Source organism: Trichechus manatus, unplaced genomic scaffold (genome assembly GCF_000243295.1).
Source record: "Trichechus manatus latirostris isolate Lorelei unplaced genomic scaffold, TriManLat1.0 scaffold00249, whole genome shotgun sequence".
In the NCBI taxonomy this organism is placed as follows: domain Eukaryota; kingdom Metazoa; phylum Chordata; class Mammalia; order Sirenia; family Trichechidae; genus Trichechus; species Trichechus manatus.
The window spans coordinates 11716-31820 of record NW_004444185.1 but is presented as its reverse complement, the minus strand read 5'-3'; the positions used below and the strand labels follow the sequence as shown (position 1 = coordinate 31820).

Here is a 20105-nt window from a genome sequence, read left to right as displayed (position 1 = left end):
GGCAGCAGGCCTGAAGGGGGTCCAGCGGCAGAGCCGGTGGCAGCAGGCCTGAAAGGGGTCCAGTGGCAGAGGTGGCAGAGCTGGTGGTGACGGCAGAAACCTGCTGCTAGGAACGCTGCTAAGAGAGCTGAACGAAGCTGCTACACTGGCTGTGAGCAGGGCCAGTTAGCAGTGGAGAGGCCAACAGCAGGGAGGCCAAAGGCAGAGAGGCCTGCATGGCTACAGGAGGCCTGTCCTGAGGGGCCTGAGAGGAGGTCTGCACAGCTGGGAGGGGTGTGCATGGCACACAGAAGGGCCTGTCTGCTTGCATGGCTGAGAGGAGCAGAGAGAGCTATCCTGCACTGAAGGGAAGGATGTGTTCTCCACTTTGGGGGAAGCTGTCCAGACTTTGCCTACATGCTTCCTGACTTTGAGTTGTAGCCTGTTACTTCCTTAACAAACCCTGTAACTATTAAGTATGGTTTGTGAGTTCTGTGTGGCCACTGCAGTGGATTATCGAATGCAGCAGAGAAGTAGAGAGTGCCGTGGGAAAGATGGCTGGTGTCAGAATTGGTAAAAAGGTTGGAGAGTGGAGGCATGTTTGATCTCTGCGTCATGGGAATCAGCTGTGGGCTGATCCTGGTTCTTATCTCTAAGGAATCTAGACAAGTTCTGGTGCTACTACCCGTACACAGTAAGGATCTGCTCAAACTAAGCATGGAAACACTGAAGCTGAGTTAGGCTAGATGAGGCTAAAAAGGGCTTCACTTCATCAGATTGGGAGTGTGTCCAACAAGCTGGTGTCTTGGCAAATGTGGAACAAGCATTTGACAGTGATGCTTGTCTACATATGGCCTTCTCAACCTAGAACTGGAGTTCTAGCCACTGCAATAAGACAAATAAAAGAAATGGAAGGCAAGGGATTGCAAAGAGTGAAACAAAACTGCATTTTCCACAGATGTCTACAACCTCAGAGGGTTTAGTAAGTTCGTTGGTTAAAAAATCAATATAGTGAAGGTGAGTGCACTATAAAGCACCAGACACAAAGAGTTGAAAAGTACAGGCAAACCCTCACAGAACAGCTTTCTGGTAGAATAATGTTTGAGTTTTTAAATAGCCAAGCTTTACAAAACATGTATCGCTCTCAGTACAGTACAAATACAGCTGACAGAAGGTCAGAAGCACAGACTGGTGTTCTGAAAAGCAAGCTGATGTCAACAAAGGGAATGTGCATCTTGGATGCTGTTGGTACCGAGAGAGAGAAGCCTTATTACTACATGCAGAGCAACTCTGTATTCATTAACAATAATATAACTGTTTGATGATCAAGAAGCTGTGTTTCAAGAGTTTTACATCCTAACATGATGGTTTGTGACTTACATACAGACATTTTATGTGTTTTAGTTACATTTTAGAAAATCTGTTGAGGGTTTGGGGTTGATGTGTAATGCATTATAATTTTCCTATTTAACATAATACAAACTAGACTCCAATTACAGCTTTTCCTCAGAACATTAGCAAGTTCTTTTTTGAGAAAATTATAAAACTTGTTTATAAGAAATTAAAGACACTCTAAAAAAATGAAAAGACATAGCTTGTTGACATACGAAGACTTAAAATCCCACTACTTTTGTGTGTGTAAACTTACGAGCTCACTCTAAGAATGCACCCAGAAGCAAAAAAAGCCAAGACAGGCAGGACACCCCTGAAGAATAACAACATACAGGGAGACATGCCCTACCAGATCGCATGACTTGTTATAAAGCTACAGAAATTAACAACGTGGTATTTGCCCAGGAGTAGAAGACAGAAGAATGGAACAGAAGAGAGAGCTGAAAAACAGTCTCAAGCATAAACAAACAACTAATATAAAAGAACTGGCATTGTAGCTCGGCGGGGAAAGAATGGGTTATTTAATAAATGGTAATGAGCAGCTGGGTACGCAAACGGAAAAGAAAATCCGATCTCACACCATTCATAAGAAACCATTCCAGGAAGATTCAAATTCTAAATGTAAAACTATAAAAGTTTGAGAAGACTGTATGTAAAAAAATCTTTATCATCTTGGGGTCAGTGCCATGAAAGACAAAAGAAAAGCTGAGGAATTGTTCTAGATTAAAGAAGACCTAAGAGATATGCTAACTAAATATAATTCATGACATGACCCTGGACTTGATACTGGAGTGGGGGAAAAATTGCCATAAAGGATATGGATGGGGCAACTGGTGAAATGTGACTATAAATTAAATATTAGGTAATAGTATTATATCACTGTTAAAGTTCCTGATTTTGATCTATGCTTATGTAAGAGAATGTCCTTGTTCCCAGGAGACACACTGAGGAATGTAGGGGTAATTCAATTTAATTTCAACTTCATTTCAAATGGTTCAGTGTGAATAATGATAATAATAATGCATGCGTTAGTCAAAATACATAAAAATAACATCTTTTTCAAATCCATGTTTTTGGGTTTAACTAAGAGGCAGAATTTTGATTCACGTAGTGTGACTGTATTAGATCAATGATAGATAACGGTCAACCTAAGAACTAAGGATTTTAAAATTCAAAGTCAATTATTTAAATTCATTTTAATTTACCCTTAAATAACAGTGATAAACAGTGAAGTCTGGCACACGTGTACAAACACACAGTGTACACATGCACAAATATGGTAGATGTTAACAACCAGAGAATGTAGGTGAAGGGTATACAAGAGGTATCTGTACTATTCTAGTAATTTTTCTGTGAGAAATTGTTTAGAAATAAAAAGTTGAAACTTACATCCAAATTAACTTTCAGTACCTATCAAAGTTTTCTATAGAGTAAATATATAATACATGACAAAAGATTATCCTCATCCAGAATAATAGGAATAGAAAAGCAAAGAAATTGTGAAGATAGTTCTAAACTAATTTCCATACTTACTTGAAATTGCCAGTTTCCCAAATGATCGACATCTTTAATATATACGTGATAATGTCCTCCATAGCAGCCACCTTTGTGTATAATAACTGAGAAGAGGTCATATATATATTCTGAGTCATCCAATTCACTCTAAAAGCAAAAAGAACATGGATACAGTTTATATAAAATGGTAACATACATAAGGGGAAAATTTCAACTATTGGACATTTCACTGTCATTGTTTTTTTTTTCTTTTTTAACTTTTTGGCATGTCATTGTTATTTAAGGATAAATTAAAATGAATTTAAATAATTTAAAAATTCTTAGATAGACAATTATCTATCACTGATCTAATACCAATCACACTATACCAATCAAATTCTGCCTGTTAGTGAAACATGAAAACAGGCATCTGAAAAAAGACTGTTATGTATTTTGGCTAAGACCAGGTGAGACAATGTGACAATGGGACACACTGCTTTCCCAGCGAGTCTGTCACAGAGACTCAGAAAGAGCAAAATGTCTTTGGGTTATACTAACACCTATTTTGCTGTTTTATGAATGTGCTTTGAATTTGTTCTATCTTCCAACTAGGTTACTGTGTGTCTCAAAGTCAGAGTCATACCTTTCTATCTCCCCTCCTGACACCTCAGTCCTCTGCACAGAACAGGAATTTTGCAATTGTGGATGCTAGCTGGTTTTGTTTAGAGGCAGTTTAGTGAAATGAAGTGGCTCTTTATTAATTCCACGATCAATCGTTTCCATAATTAAGATGCTCTATAATCCTTAGCGACCCAAAAAATGAACTCTGACAATGGTATTTTTTTTTTTTTTAAGTTAGATTAGGGAGCCTTGGTGGTGCAGTGGTTAAGTGCTTGGCTGCTAACTGAAAGGCTGGTGGTTCAAACCCACCAGCTGCTCCACAGGAGAAAGATATGGCAGTCTGCTTCTGTAAAGATTTATAGCCTTGGAAACCCTATGGGGCAGTTCTACTCTGTCCTATAAGGTCACTATGAGTTGGAATTGACTCAATGGCAATGGATAAGCTAAGATTAAGAGATACTTTAAAGATATTTATTTAAAGTCCTGAAACGGGTGAAAAAGGAAGGCTTAGTTTTCACATTTGAAGGTTTTGAGCCCTGGTGGTGCAGTGGTTAAGAGCTAGGCTGCTAATCAAAAGGCTGGCAGTTTGAATCCACCAGCCGCTCCCTGGAAACCCTATGGGGCAGTTCTACTCTGTCCTACAGGGTCCCATGAGTTGGAATCAACTCGACAGCAACAGGTCTGGTTTTTTTTAACCATATCACACAGGAACCCTGATGGCACAGTGGTTAAGAGCTCGACTGTTAACCAAAAAGTTGGCAGTTCAAATCTACCAACTGCTCCTTGGAAACCCTATGAAGCAGTTCTGCCCCGTCTTATAGGGTTGCTATGAATCAGAATCAAGTCTTGATGGCAATAGGTTTGGTTTTTTAGTTTTAGGTGTTTTCATGTTAACTTCCTGTCTAGCTTTGGCTTTGATTCTGACTATTCTAAGTTCAATTAGAGTTCATCTGTGATAATAAACTTATACATGGGTGCCACTTGAGGGGCTATCAATTGTTTGAGAAACTTATTTGCTTAAAAAAGTGTACTTTTAAGTGGGCAGCATTTTTAAAATGCCTGGTTCAGGCAAAAAGACGAGAGATGTACACAAAGATGCAAAGTGACATAATTTTTTCTATTACTACAGAGGTCAAAAAGTAAAACTAACGTGAGCTTCCTAAGTAAGGGCTCATTTTTTACTTACTTCAGTTTTGTTATTTCAAAGTACCTGAAAATCATGTGACAATTATCTTTAAAAAAAGGACAAGAAAATTTTGGCCAATAAGTGGGGGGCTGGAGTAAGTACACTAACTTACTCTGGAAAAATGGTTTTATTTTATGTAAGCCAGTAACAGGCTCAGGACCAGCACATTAGAACCTCTGAATGGTAATTAGCACGATGAAACAAAAAACCAAAAGGCTGGTAATTAGCCTTGAAGTAGAGGAAGGCCCGTCCGTGAAGAGTTTGAATTTTAAAATGTTTACAAACAAAAGATTACTTTTATACTCAGACATTCAATAACTAGCTAATAAATGTTTTGTTTTTGATAAACATGTAAGAATGCTTTGTAATAAATACACCAGACTCATCATCTTGATCTTGGCACGTACGGTAATTATACAGAAAATATCTGAAAACGGCTCATAAATCAGGTTATTGTGTAATTAGTTTTCAAAACTTCTTTTTCCCCCTTGTTTTAAGGATTACAAATTCCAGATTAGTGAAGTCTAAATAGCAGAGTACCAATTAATGATAACTTTTCCAAATGCAGGGTCATTTTCTAATTTTGTTTTTAAAATTTCACTTCAAAAATTTTTCAAGGAGACTTAATAAAGAGAACTAGGAACAAATCTGTATTTTGGAGACACAAACGCACTGTAACAAACCACTGGTTCTCAGCTGGGTGGGGGCTTTGCCTGCCCTGCCCTCTGCGCCCACCCAGGAGACCTTTGACAATGTCTGGAGACATTTTTGGTTGTCACAACTGTGGGGTTGAGGGGTGCTACTGGAATCTAGCAGGCAGGGGCCAGGGATGCTGGTAAACATCTACAATGCACAGGACCGCTCCCCACGGCAAAGAATTACCCAACTCAAAATGTTTATAGTGCCAGTTGAGAAATCTTGAGATAAAGCAACTGAAAATCAGGTCAATAAAAGATTCAGTCTTGGGAGGGGAAAAGAAAGAATTTCAAAGTAAAAGAGTTCAAACCTGTTCACAAAAAGGCTTGAGATTGATCCGGAGAGGAAACGTATAACGGCTAGTTTCCTTGTATCGTTCACACTTCACAAAATCAAAATTAAATCTTAGTAACGAAACAGTAAGAAAAGGAGGCAGCTTATGTAATTTGGCCAACTGTTAAAAGAAAATTTTAAAGAGTATTTTAAAAGCCAAGTTGTAAAGAATACATAATGTTTAAGACATGAAAAAGCAATCTATGATACAGACTTAAGAGAAATGTCTTAAAATACATAAATTTATTACTGTAGATTCAATATGGCTCTTGATATCAACTCATGTACTTTGAGACTGTAAAAATGGTGGGACCAAAGGTGGCATCGCTCATTTACGCTTACAACTAAAAACCTACTACCCAGTTTTATGTTTTAGTGTTGATATCCTAAAATGCTATTTGATGAGCATGTTAGAACTGGGTGCACCTCTCTCTAATTGTGCCTATGTCCTACCCAACTCTTAGCCTTTCACCTTCTTCCTTGGCGCCTCTCCTTTACCTACAGAAACATGGTTCTTTTTATTTACTCAAGAACTGGCACTCTTAACCTGGGACCCAGGTACCTATTTCAAAGGATACGAACCCCTAAATTATACGAAAATTTTATGTACAAACATATTTTCCTGGGGGGATGATCCGTAGCTTTGATTAGAGCTTAAAAAGGGATCTAACTCCTTGAACGTTAAGATCCACTGATTGGGGTTTTATGGTCACTGATCTTAAATTTAAAAGCAGCTAAGAAGATATTTTTTTTGCTTAAAGCAAAATAATTTTTTTTTTAAACTTCCTTAAAGCAAGATGTTTCTTGCTTTAAAACAGAACACTAAGTTAAGTTGTTTTTTACTTGAGAATCATCAGCCTTCCCAACTCCCTTGGATTAATGGCCCATGGCGGGAGGGGGAAATCCATAATCATATATATCTAACATCTCGAAAAATGTATTTTAAAAAATTTCACAAATCTGGGGAGGGGGTGGTGGAGTTAAAAGAAAAAAACCCAGCAATGTAACACCAGAGTAGCCTTTCAAACAAGCTCTAAAAATGCATCTAAAAAAACTGAGTAACTCGACTACAATGTGTCTGAGACAAGATGGCTCCGGACAGGAAAATCTGTGTCTATATAGGCAGCACAACCAAAGCCTACACAACCTCTGCAAAACATCCAACGCAACTAGAACAGGGTGCAATTTTAAAAAGTGATCAAGATAAAAAAAATTTTCTACTGAAAAAGAAACCAATGGTGATATAAAAGGCATAGGAAAGAGCCGCTTTTGTTTAGCAAAAGGTTCTTATTTTACTAATGCACGTACATGCAAATTAAGTTCAACCAAAAACCAAGTAAAGAATGTGCAGTTATCTAAGACTTTTCCAGCCTCTGAAGTTTATTTATTAGATTGTGGTTCTAACACAAAAGGTAAAATACAACATAAATAAGCAAATAATAAACCTCTCTTTTTAGGCTTCATAAAGGGGCAAAGGCTAGATGGAAATATATATCAAACGGTAAGATTCAGCCTGGTTTTAAACCCTGTTGTGGCAACTGTGGGCTTAGGCTTTATTGCTTACATTACATATCACCCAGAATCTCCAGGGTACAATATCAATATTGTGTGTTATCTCAATCAATGCTCATTTTATTTGTTGGAAAAATTCAGTAATTGTCCGCTGTAGGAATAGTGCTATCTCTGTCACAATGGGAACTGCAAAGTCATGTCCTGTGTGACAGCTCTTTAAGACAGTGCTCAATAACCACTGATCGAGTTGAGTACAAGTTTATGAAGTTTATGAACAGTCTATCAGATCCTCTACCAGCAGCGGACTAATTACCTCTGCAGATAATGATAATGGCAGTTGGGCTGATTTTGTATGGCCCATAGATAAAACGAGCTGACAAGGAAGGCCAGAGCTCACAAACGGCAAACCCAGGTCAGAGGAATGGGAAATGGCATTAATAAATTTACACATAAATATACATTTGCACAAACACACACACACTTATAAATTTATAGATTATCTGTAATAATCACCAGGTTAATGTTTTAAAGAGTTGTTTTTGTTGTTGTTGTTAGATGCCATCGAGTCAGTTCCGACTCACAGCGACCCTACGTACAACAGAATAAAACACTGCCTGGTCCTGTGCCATCCTCACAATTGTTTTTATGCTGAAGAATAATTAGTACTTAGCAATTTAGTAGCATTGGTAATATTTTAATGGTTTTGGTGAAAATTAAGTGATTGTACCAAAAGAACATTAAAAAACAACTTCACAGGGAGAAATCACAAAGAATTGTGAAAGAATGGTAAGAATATAAATGATTGATTGTGAGAAGATAAGGTGAAAGAAAAAAAATGCTTTTCGAAAATCTCTTTTCCAAAGGGAGTCATTCAGATACCAAAGACCCTTGAGAACAAGTGGATAAGATACCCTGGATCCAAAGGGCTTGATTAGTAAAGCACCGAGCACTTTCACCTAGACTGGGATAAGACGTCAATCTGGTAGCAGGTGTTCAAAACCTGCCAAAGTGCTGATATAATAAATCGCTGCCACAACATAAAGGAACTGGAGTATACAAAATTTATGATGCATGAAAACGGTAGCTGCCTCTCGTTCCTCTTCTTCCCAAAGCTTCTCCTCTTTGCTGGACTCTAAAATGTTAACTGTGAATTATAGGTACGGGAATGGCTATATGTATGAATGTGATGAATAAATCTGAGAAATATCAGCATTCCATGTCTATTGATCTGTTGTACTTTTCTCTCTTAGCTCTTACATTGCAAAAGAAATCAGTTGTTTAAATCTCGTCTTCCTTTCATCCTATACTTCGCTTTGCCGCACAGAAAGAAAACCAGATGCATTCTGTAAAGTCCCTTGATTAGCAAGTTAAAGTCTTCCCAACTGGGGGAAGAGGAAAGGGCATATTAGATTTGCTAGAGTGAGAGAGCACATATATTAATATCGTAAAATACTGTATATTAAGAAAATGAAAAAAGCCATTCAATTTCATAGTAGTGAAAAAAAAAAGGAAAGATCAACAAATTTCTTGGCAGAAATAAAAAGACACGCTGTCTTCTTCAAAACACTAACTTGCAAAAGGCACAGGTAAGAGGGGTTTATTAAAAAAAGGCATACACTTGGGTACAAATCAAGTTTTCCTGGGAGAGAAGGAAATTGAGAGGAAAGGACTGCTGGGTTGAAAGCTTTAAAAACTTCCTTACTGTAAAAAATTAAAATATAGAAGTGTATAACAGAAATGTTTTTTCCAACCCCCAGTGTTAATTATGAACAGTTTTCGTGTGTATTCTTTCCAGGCTTTTGTACAAGTTGACTTCACCTGACAGCTCTTCTTGCTACTCCATACTGAGCAGGAAGTACTAAGTGGGCCCCCGGGTAAAGGCAGAGTATCTATCTTTACCTTCACTGCTTTAACCAGCCTATCACAAGTTCCACAGTGGTATAAGTTGTCACAGTCAAAAACTTCCTCTTCTACATACATGTTCCAGAGTGCCTCTTCCAAACCAGACACATTTTTGACCGTTACCGTCAAATCTAAGAAGTCTTCCTGAAATACACATGAATATATATTCAAAAAACAATTTCACATGTTCATAAACACATCACCAACTCATACATACATTGGGAATAATCAGATATTTTCTTCCTAAAACACTGTACATATGAAGGTACAGCTCTCCTGATCAGATATTGTGAAACTCATAATACTAAATTATCTTTTACTCTAAATCAAACTATAATTTAGCTTAAAATGTATCAGAAAAAATTTCATAAAGAATCGAGTTTATCAGTTTGTTGTAGGTACAATAAAGCCCTTTAGGAAATAAAACAAACCACTGAACACGTATCTGAATTCAGAAGTGTAACCAGTACCATTTTAGTCTCTAGACTGGAAGGTAAAGCCAGGGTGGGAAAGGGAAGGGCAGGGTTGAATCTTCTAGTTAAACTTCAGTTTTTCATCTTCTCTTGCTAGGGTTGGTTTAAGATACATTGAGGAAGTTACAAGAAAAAAAATTATCTTGAGCCAGTATAAAAAGGTACTTCTAGGAAAATTAAGAGAGTATTTTACAAAAAGGGAGTCTACCAGTCCTACTATAACTACACTTGAATTACAATATATTTCTAGTAATAACCACTTAAAGTTTCCCACGTTTAAATAATATTTATAGTTTTGTTCGTGTGTACAACAGCATTATTTTAAGGGATTACGGACATTATAAAATAATAGGTTATTAATTCATGGTGGGAATCTTAAGTAATAAAAGTAACTTTTATATATAATTTACATGTGTGCAAAAAGTTAATGTCTATGGTTTATAATGGGCCTCTATATGTATTATGTTTTCAAATTACTTTGTGAATTATCACATCACAGTTAACTATACAGTAATCCAAAGATACACACATCTTAACTATTTCCAAACTAGACTGACAGAATATCTGCCCAGACAATAAGGGCTAAGAAATATTTTTTATTCCCAAATCTTTCTTTAAAAAAGAAAAAATATATATTCCATAAAAGCAATTAATGCAACAACTGGAAAACGGCATTTAGTTAATATTTTACTAATACAGTTAAATTCAGAAATTGTTTGTAACTCTTGCCAAAACAAAAGGAAATTTTTAGAATTACTGCTCAGTGAAGAACTCACCTGCTGTAGAAGATCTGTAGTACAAACAGAAGTTGTATTTACATGAGCAAATTTTCCATTTATAATTCTAATTAGAGCAAATGGGCAATCTAGGTTGTTACAGAGAACTGGAGATTACACTAATTAAAAACAGGACTATAAAACTCATATAAGCATACACATACAAAGGAATTTTCTGAAGGATATTAATACATTAAATCCAATACTTAATTATAGATGCTGGCCAATTCAAACATTCCTCAGTATTCTCTATTTTTATTACTTCCCTAATTAATTTTCTTCATAATATTCCAATCACCAACCCTGATGATACTGGCTTCTCTCATAAAGCTAGTCTTCTATCCATAAACATCCCACAAACACGAAGATGTTGAATAAAAGATTAAGTTACTGTAAGATATTTGCTTCTTGCAGTTTACATGGATAAATCTCGATTATAAACTAATAACTTAGGTGTAGTTACAGTAGAAGAAAAAAACAATAAAATTATTTCTAGCAATAAACACTTTAATCCTCGGATAGTATTACTGATCGCAAATTTAATTACATACGTTGTAATTTACCCTACAACCTATTACTAAGATACTCTTGCACGTTCACCTGCTTCTCACTGATGTTCTTGCAGTCTTTACAAACAATCTGGTTGACAACGGTTCCATGATACAGGCTCTTGATGAGGTCATGGCCTGAGGTCCCAACTAAAGAAGTTTCCAAAGCGCTGAAGAGAATTCGATTCAGCTCCTGAACGTCATGCTGCCTCATTTCCTATGAAACAGGATAACTTTTAAACGTCATTTTGTGCTTCAGATTTAAAAGCTAATATTAGTTTAAAAACCTGCGAGATTTATCCAGCAATTCAAAGGTAAGCCTTGATCAGATATAAGGAAGACAATTCAAAATCACCTGAGAGCAGGTTAATACTTGAGAGCACCCCCTATTTATACTACAAAATGAATATATGACTAGACAGCGTTCAGTGTGTTCATATAACTCAACTCACTTGATAACAAGAAAGTGCATTTATTCTTGTGGGAAAATATGCTCACGGCAATGACACAGCAAGGGGCAGAGGAAGGAACACAGCAGACAGACCAGCCTCTAACAGCTGGCAGTGTACGAACAGCGAAATCACACTTGGATCAGAGTGACTGGTGAACAGCGAATTATCAACATTTTCAAAGAAGTGGAATTCGCTGTTTAAGTACAGACCAACTGAAACAAGACTAGCACAGTGCAAGTGAGAAATACTCCTCTTGGAACTTGCTTTAATCTGTTACACGAGTCACTCAGCTGTGTGGGAACAGACTGAAATACTCCTTAAGAGCAGTTTCTAAATGACAGCCCAGGGGCACGACATTCAGACGTGGAGAGGAGGAGGAAGGACCAGGAGAGTACACGAGGAGAAAGAGCAGCCAGAGAGGACCCAGGAGAGCGTGAGGTCCGGAGCCAAGAGGACGCTGTACTGAAAGGAGGGAATGGCGAGTACTATCACGAGTCCATGAAGCGAAGAACGGAGAAACGGCTTGCGGACTTGGCAACACGGGTGTCAGCAGTTACTTCAACGAGAAAGGGAAAAAGGAGGTACAGAAACAAGTGGCAAGCGTAGAAACAGCCTCAGTGAAGGAAGACAATTTACAAAATGAGGTGGGAGCAGAAGCAGGTAAAGTAGAGGACCAGTGGAGCAAGATGTGAGGCTCTGGGTGTTTTTTTCCCTTTAACAAATGAGACCTAGAGGATGTGTGTCTGTCCAGTATCAGTGGCTCTGATGGTACAAGAAACTTGCAGAAGTGTTTGAGCTGTTTCTGAACAATCCTAAGTTTGGCAACAGTGCCTCCAAAACCCACTTCTATCACTTCAGCTCTATTCCTAAAGGGTTTCCTGCAAGATATTATTTAAAATTAAAAAAATTAAAATAAAAAAGGTCTTCATAGCTTTGGTAAGTATGATACCAGCACCTTAGTAGAAGTTCATTAGCAAAAACAAAGGGAAATTCACCCACTGATGAATGGATTTAAGAAATGTAGTATTTATCTATCCAACAGAATACTATTCGGCAATGAACTGGAATGAAGTACTAATGCACGTTACAACATGGATGGACCTTGAAAACATTATGCTGAGTGAAAGAAGCCAGTCATAAAAGATCACATATTGTATAATTCTATTTATATGAAATGTCCGGAACAGGCAAACCTATACAGAAAAAGCAGACTAGTGCTTGCCAGGAGCTGGTGAGAGGTGGGAACGGGAGGAAGGGGGGACTGCTAATGGGTATGGGGTGGTGAAAAGTGTTCTAAATTGGTTATCGTGGTGGTTGTGCAACTTTGTGAATATACACGAAAAGCCAATACACTGTACACTTTAAAGAAGTGAATTTTATGGTATGCAAATTCTATTTCAATAAAGTGGTTATCAAAAAAAGGGAAGGAAAAATGAATTAACCACAAGCACTCGTCCTATACCAGAAATTCAACATACACCCTTTAGGGTATGTATTATCACACCACTTTTATTCAAAGCCCGTGCACTTCTTCTCTCACCACATAGCATCATAAGGTAAAGGAGTATTCCTGGTTAGAAGACCACAGTTCACAGTTTATTGTTGAAGGCAACACGGCATTACTCCTATCAACCCCTCTGTAAATTCTGTGATAGCCTCCCATACCTGTCTGTAAGAACACATCTATTCCATAAAAAGTCAAACAGCTGGCTTTGACTGATTCCATCTAGTTCACCAAGACTGACAACAAGCACCCCTTTACTTGTTGCTAACAAATGCTTATTATTTTCACATAATGGAACAGCTTTTATGAACTCACACAGAAAAATGAGAGAAAGTCCCCACACATTAGGACTCAGGAAGAAAAGACAGTCAGGAGAAAGGACAGGGAGGATGAAAAGACCTGGCAAGAATAGTTTCACTGTTTTGCTTGAGGCAAATGTTCAAAGCAGAACGCGCAGAGGCAAAACAAAAGCACAGACCACAAAGGCAGACAGAATTTTTGGAATAACCTGTCATTTGGTTTATCTGTTATTGCTAGCCAAAGCCTAAAAGGCCGATTAGCAGCCTGCTGTGTAAGTGCTAAGCAGCTTTCAAGCAATATGCGTTGTATCTTGGTTAGACTATAAAGACTCTCAGGACAGAAATGGTAAAAATCAGGTCTTCTTCTTCTTCTGTATCCACAACCTTCTCCCCACCCCAAAATCACAGCCATTCAGAAAGTCCTGCACAGAGCAAGTCTCTAAAAATATTTTTTTGGCTTGTAAATTTTTAATAAGAGAAGGAAACATTTATACAATATCTTCAGACCCTAAGATAAAATTAAAGGAAGTGAGATAAGTACATACTAAATCAGTGTTTACTCATTCCTTTATTGCCTGCAACTTTGGCTTAGAGAACCTTCCCTTCGTACCTCATTGCTGGTCCACCCAAAGCTGTCAGTGAGGTCTGCTGTGGATGCAGCTTCCTGGTCTAAGAGCAGAAGCTGAGCAAATAGCCGCTGTAACTGCAAAGGGATGATTCGAACCTGAACGACAAAAGCATTTCTAAATGAAGTATTTTAAATGTTGATTATGGATTTTAAAAAGAACTGCATACTCATTTTATATCTCCTACTATCAGTTCATTCAGTTCACACAGAAAAGCATTTCTAAATATCTTATTACAGAAGGTGAACTAATTAAGATTCAGGTTTTCTTTGACGATTCCAATTTAATCCAAAAAGTTGTAATTATCTGGAATTTCTACCCTGGCATAATTCAGATCAATATTAAAACTCAAACAGACCCTAATAAACCACCCAACTGATTACAGACTGACAGTAAATTAAATCTCTAATAGCTCATTCTTTCTCTAAAATATCTCAGATACAAACATACTCCTCCTGGCCCTGATGTGCCCTGCCTTGCTTGCTTCCTGCTCACTCCAAGCCCGCTCCCCTCTGATTTGGGGTGCTGAGGGCGAGGGTATAATGCAGGCTGGAGAAATGGAGGGGCTGGCTGAGTGGCACCACTCACAGTCTGGTTTGTGGACTAAACTATAAGTATCAAGAGTGAGAATATGCAGAGAAACTTTTATGGCAATTTGACATTGCCACGGCATTTTTATTATATCTTACAAAAGGCTTGATCCCCAACAGATTGGGAATTTAAACACACACACAAACTGGACCTTTGCCACACAGGTGGTCTGAGAAACCCTGGGCTGGATCTACGAAGAAGTATAGGAGCTATCCTGAAAGCAATAAGGAACTTCTGAATGATTTTCAAGCAGGGGAAGAACATGATTTTATCAAGGATCTGCATTTTTAATAAAGTCTCACCACACTAGCATACAAGATAATACTTTACTTAGTCAATTTATTTCCAGAATATCAATACTGAAAAAATATTAATCTGTTTTTTTTGTTGTTGTTGCATAAAAGCGCATTAAATAGTTTTTTTAGTAGGTTAATGTGGATAATCTGTAAATATCTTCATCACCAGAAGAAAGAATAAACACAGGGAAGAGTGAAGTATATTTATAAAATTGTTTTTGGAAGGAAAATTTCATTGTCAATAGGTTATAGGCCAAGTCACTTTCTACAAACAAATTAGATTTGGTAATTAATAAAGGGACTGTTTTCTATGAATAAGAAACTTAATTCCTTTAAAAAAAGCATTTCCTCAATACTCCAGCCCCCGCCCCGTCCCATAAATCTTAGATTTAATACCTTGGCCTCAGGTTTATCCTTATCCTCTAAAGAACCAAGCTCTTCTGGACCGAGAGAAAATAACGCTTCTAAACAGAAAGGCAGAAGCAGAGACGTAAACGACAATATCTCATTTTAGAAAACTGTTTTAGAGAGCTAAGCCCACCATTAAACGAAATCAGCTACAGATTCAGTAATACGACTCTGGCAATATTTATATCATGACTCCACATATTCTGCTTTCTTGTAACATTATTTTATGTTGGAAATATTTCTGCCAGCTTATTTTCTGACTTCCCATCTTGTTTAGATGTTTTATACGTTAAAAAAAAAAAAAATGTAATTTATGTAACCAAAGCCATCAGTCTTTTCCCTTTGGTGTGAAACTTTAACGTAACTTTTCAACCCAAAGATTATATAAATATTCATCTGTATTACCTTCTAGTACATAAACAGAGTTTTAATAAACATTTAGATAACTGATATAACTAGAATTTATTTTGCTTCAACTCTTTTTTTAAAAAAAATATTTTATAGTATTTTAGGGTAAAGTTCACACAGCAAATTAGGTTCCCATTTGACAATTTTGATAAAAATTGTTTCCTGACATTGGTTGCAATTTTCACAGTGTGTCAGTATTCTCATTATTTCCACTGTTTGTTCTGTTTCCATTGATTGATACGGCTTCCCTTCCCCTCCTTGCCTTCTCACCTTTGCTTTTGGGTAAATGCTGACAGTCTGGTCTCAAATAGTTGATTGCTCAAGGGAGCACATTACTCACGGGTGATATTGTTTTTTAAGTATTGTGACATTATTTTTCACCGCTGACTCTAAGAAAATAAAGTGGCATGCTAACGTTTCAGAGACTTCTATGGTTTCTCATTGCCTATGGCAGTGGATTCCAAAAGCCACATGAGGAATGTGAGGAAAATGTAGGGTTGCCCCCCGCAACACCGACGGGCACTTACATACCACATGTAAGGCTGCCCATACTTCCTTTCTGACCCTTCTGTCAGAGATGGTACCCTTCCTTCTTTTGGTGTTAAAACATCTTTTCTACGTTGAGGGTGACCTTACTTGGAAAACTAAGATGGCACTGCATGTTAGTCTCCTGAATTTAAGCCAAGGCCTAGGTGCCCCAAGCAGGGGGGCATTTCTGAATCTTTTGGAAAGTCTGTTCCAAATCTAGATAGGAACTCCTGCTGGGAAACACTGATATACTCCACGGAGACAAGGGATGGAACAGGTGTTGTCTCCCCATCGAAAACCACTGCTCTTGGGAGTTACTGTTATTAACGTATGTTATATTCCTCTGAAGGCTGGAACTGGGAAAAAGTGATCCTAGATGTTAAAGCATAAAAACCAAAAAGGCGTAAGAACTTTTACAGTCCCCTCTCACTACTGTCAGCTGCACTGTACTGGCAGTATAAGGGAATCCACCCTAGCCCTGTTCTACTCTCCAAAACTGTCTTCCTCCAGTTCTGGCCAGTTCATACCCCTTTCAAATGAAATCTCCCTTCACTGAGCACTGGGATTCGAGCTAAGCCCCAGTCCACACTAAGATGCCAAACTACATCCTTGGTTGGCAGTCCCCTTTGCGGGACAGGAAGGTCTGGGACATTCTGTCTGATCCTTCCTTAGTGATAACTCTCCATGACCTGCCCCCACCCCCCGCCCCAGCTGTTACCAATGCAAAGGAGACTCTCTTCCATCTTCAGTCTCTTTTTAAGGCTACTTTTCTACTTCAAGTTGTCCTTTAATTTCACCTGTATTGAAGCCTGGAAAAGTTTTATCCCTCCAAGGAATCTGCTTAGTAATCCTGAAATTACTAACGGTGGAATTACTGATGGCATCGGGGAAATATTTTCATGGAGATGGAGGCAAGGACAAGAGCACGTTTCTTAATCCCACATGCAGTCCAATCCGTTAGACTGGCCTGGGAAGAGGATAAGGGAAAATATGTACTAAATCTCTGGAGGCAGAAGTCTTTCTAAGCTTAGAAGCAATGGAAGACATCATGGGGATTTGGTAAATTCAGCAGTGGTGCCAACGGGCATGCGCAGAATGGATACAGGCCAGGATGTCTCTCCTCTGAATACAGAGACTCTGTGGAAAACTGAGCTACAAAGTCACGTTGTCAGGGACCCCAGTCAGGCCCAGGTTTCACACGAAACTGAGGGCAGAGACTAAGACCTCTGTAGAGGAAGCCAGTTTGCAGGGATGGGAATGGGACAAACATGTAGAGGGAAGCAGGGACAAGAAATCAAGGGTCCAGTGAGGCTAGGCTTGCTTCCTGTGGTTGGTTTCTGGGAGAGTCTCCTATATTCCTTTAGTAAACCCCTTTTTTAATTGAGGTGATCTGAGTAGGTTTCTGTTCCTTGCACACAATTCCTTATGTTAAATCTTTGGGGCTTTCGAATTCAGAATTTCCAGATCCTAGAAAGGTAATATGAAGAAAGGGCTATGTCTATTTACCCTGTCCCACGGTCTGGCACAGACAGTATTCATTAATCAAGCAGATTAATATTCCTGTAACAAATGCATGAATAGTCACCCTGATGTATACAGCCTCACATAAAGTCAAGTTCTGAGGCCAAACAAGTTCAAATCACATCAGATCAGGGTATCAGAGCTTTCTGGATCTCAGAACTGCAGATAAACCCTTGTGGACCTGTATAAACACTAATGTGACATCCTTTGCCCCCAAGAGTTCGGGTAACTCTGCCTTAACTTTGTTACTCTGGAGATCTTTTAAGATTCAAAATTTAAAACTTTTCATATTAAAAACACAATTTAAACACAAATAGTGTAACAACAATGAAGGCTGATACTCAAGGCAGATTTGTCTTTATGTTGAATTTTAAACTGAGAAACCTAAAAGAAATATATTGCCTTATTTTTTGCTTTTGTTACTAAACATTAGTGCCATCACACAGAACATATTTAAGAGAATTTAAGCTTCGTATTTCTTTGCAAAAGAATTACCCAAGGTTTGTCTTACATCTGTAATAAACACATACTGTGGAATACATCTTTAAGATACTTTGTCTATTTTTCATTTTGCATAATTACATGTAGAGACAACTGTACATATTACTAATCAAATGCATGTAACATTCCATACCTCTGAATTCAGGTGTGAAATGAAGAGTCTGAAGAAGAGAATTGAGGTAACAGGTGCCACCCTGATTTCTGATTCCGCTTAAATTGGTGAATTCTCTAGGGGCAGATGGCTCCAAAGCTTTAGTCTTTAACTTCTTCCCTTTTTCATACTGATTATTTGACACTCTGGGAGAATCCTCTTCAAATAGGTCCCCAAACATTGTGAAACTAAATACTACCCTTAAAAAAATAAGACATGTTACAGAAATGTTTTATTTAAAAAAAAAAAAAAAAATCCCCAAATCTCCCTGCTTTACACTTAGAAGTTCTCTATCTTAAGTTTTTCCTTAGAAAGTATGTGCAGTCCTTTGGGCTTTGGAGGCAGCAAGACATGGATTTTTTTCATCCATGCCAAGCTCCTACCTACGTGTGTGGCCTCAGGCCAAGTTACCGAGCCTGTTTTCTTGTATGCAAAATAGGCTACCACCTATGCCGAAGGGTCATTTTAGCCCTTAAATGACATGATGAAGGAAAGCCACTTAGTGTGTAGGGTCTGGCCCACAATAAATGAAAGCTATTTTTTAAAGGGCACAGTCACATAACTAATGAAAAGAGAAACAAAACCCATCACCGCACCTAATTCACTGATGGGGTGGCAAAGCCAATCACAGATTCTGAGTTGACAGATGCCTGGGCACCATCAATCACTAAAATCTCTGCCTCTAACACCCCTCAGGACCTGATACGACACCTAAATGAATTAAATAAATCAAATTAACCTACTTTATAGCAGTTTAGTATGTAGCCTCCAAGCTGGAGAGCCAGGAGGAGGGTCACTGGAAAGACCCTGCCAGTAACATCATCACGCTAAAGGCCCTCCAAGCTGTACCCAGTGAGCCAAAGATCAGCCCTGGGGGCCTAGATGACCTGCTCAAGATCTCACATCGGATGTTGCAGAGGGTCACTTGCAGATCTGGAATGCAAAGCACCTAGCACACTTCCTACGCGACAGGAAGTGCATTTACGACTGCGTTCCTGACAGGAATGCAATTATTCTCAAGTCCGTTCCTCAGGGGAAAAAATTATAGAGAAATGGAATTCTGAAATCTGGTCTCGAGCTCGCTGTCGGGATTCGTGTCTTCCCACTCCAGGACCGAGGATGGGGCCCTCTGGGCCTTAGGACCCCCGGGGGGCTGGGGCACAACGAGACGGAGGCCGCAGCGACAGAAGACCGCGGACCCGACGCCAGGAGAGCGCCGCTTCCCCAGGCAGGCCCGAACCGCTCTTCGCCTCGCCCTCCTCAGGCTGGACCGCCTACACTGTCCCAACGCCTTCCACCCCCCTCCCGGGGCGCCCGGCCGCCAGCCCCACTTACAACCTAGAGCCCAGACCCCCGCCCCAGCCAAAACTCGAAGCGAACAAACACGCCTCAACCGGACGCCTCCATGCTGGCGAGGGTGGGGCTCCTGCGGCGCTCCTGCGGCCGCGCGGACTACGTCTCCCAGGATGCCCCGCGGGAGCGCCTGCCCATCCTGCGGGGCCTTATGGGCAATGTAGTTCTTCCGACGCGAGCGTTTAGGAGTGAGGGCGGGTGGTAGCGCTCCCGTTGGCCAGCGGGCCACTCATTCATTCACATTATTAAGTTTGTATTTATTGCTGTTTGCAATCCATACTAGCTGCAGTAGAGTGTACAGAGATCACGAATACTTGTCTTTACCATGGCTAATTCCCAACTTAAGGTCCCTGGATGGCACAAACGGTTTGCACTCGACTGCTAACCTGAAGGTTCGCTGCTCGAACCCACCCAAAGGTACTTCGGAAGAGAGGCTTGACAATCTGCTTCCGTTAAGAAAATGCTACGGAGAACACTCACCGGCAACTAAAATCAATTCCCAACTTACTTTGTTGTTTGTTGTTAGTTGTCATTGTGTCAGCACCCACTCATGGC

At 39.1% G+C, this 20105-nt stretch overlaps 1 protein-coding gene across 5 annotated transcripts in view; it reads right to left on the bottom strand.

The window, feature by feature from the left end:
* Window positions 1-19656, bottom strand: part of USP40 (ubiquitin specific peptidase 40) — a 75174-nt gene extending 55518 nt beyond the window's left edge. Inside the window, exons 1-8 of one of the 5 annotated variants that reach the window (XM_023724484.1) lie at window positions 19533-19656; window positions 18180-18397; window positions 15077-15144; window positions 13778-13891; window positions 10965-11129; window positions 9113-9259; window positions 5679-5822; window positions 2905-3033 (exon numbers count right to left, since the gene is read on the bottom strand). In XM_023724484.1, the coding sequence (XP_023580252.1) occupies window positions 2905-3033; window positions 5679-5822; window positions 9113-9259; window positions 10965-11129; window positions 13778-13891; window positions 15077-15144; window positions 18180-18378 (966 nt within the window). In that variant the 5' untranslated portion in view covers window positions 18379-18397; window positions 19533-19656. The other 4 variants (XM_023724488.1, XM_023724485.1, XM_023724483.1 and 1 more) reach the window with 4 other exon arrangements.
* Between the last annotated feature and the right edge of the window lie 449 nt (window positions 19657-20105).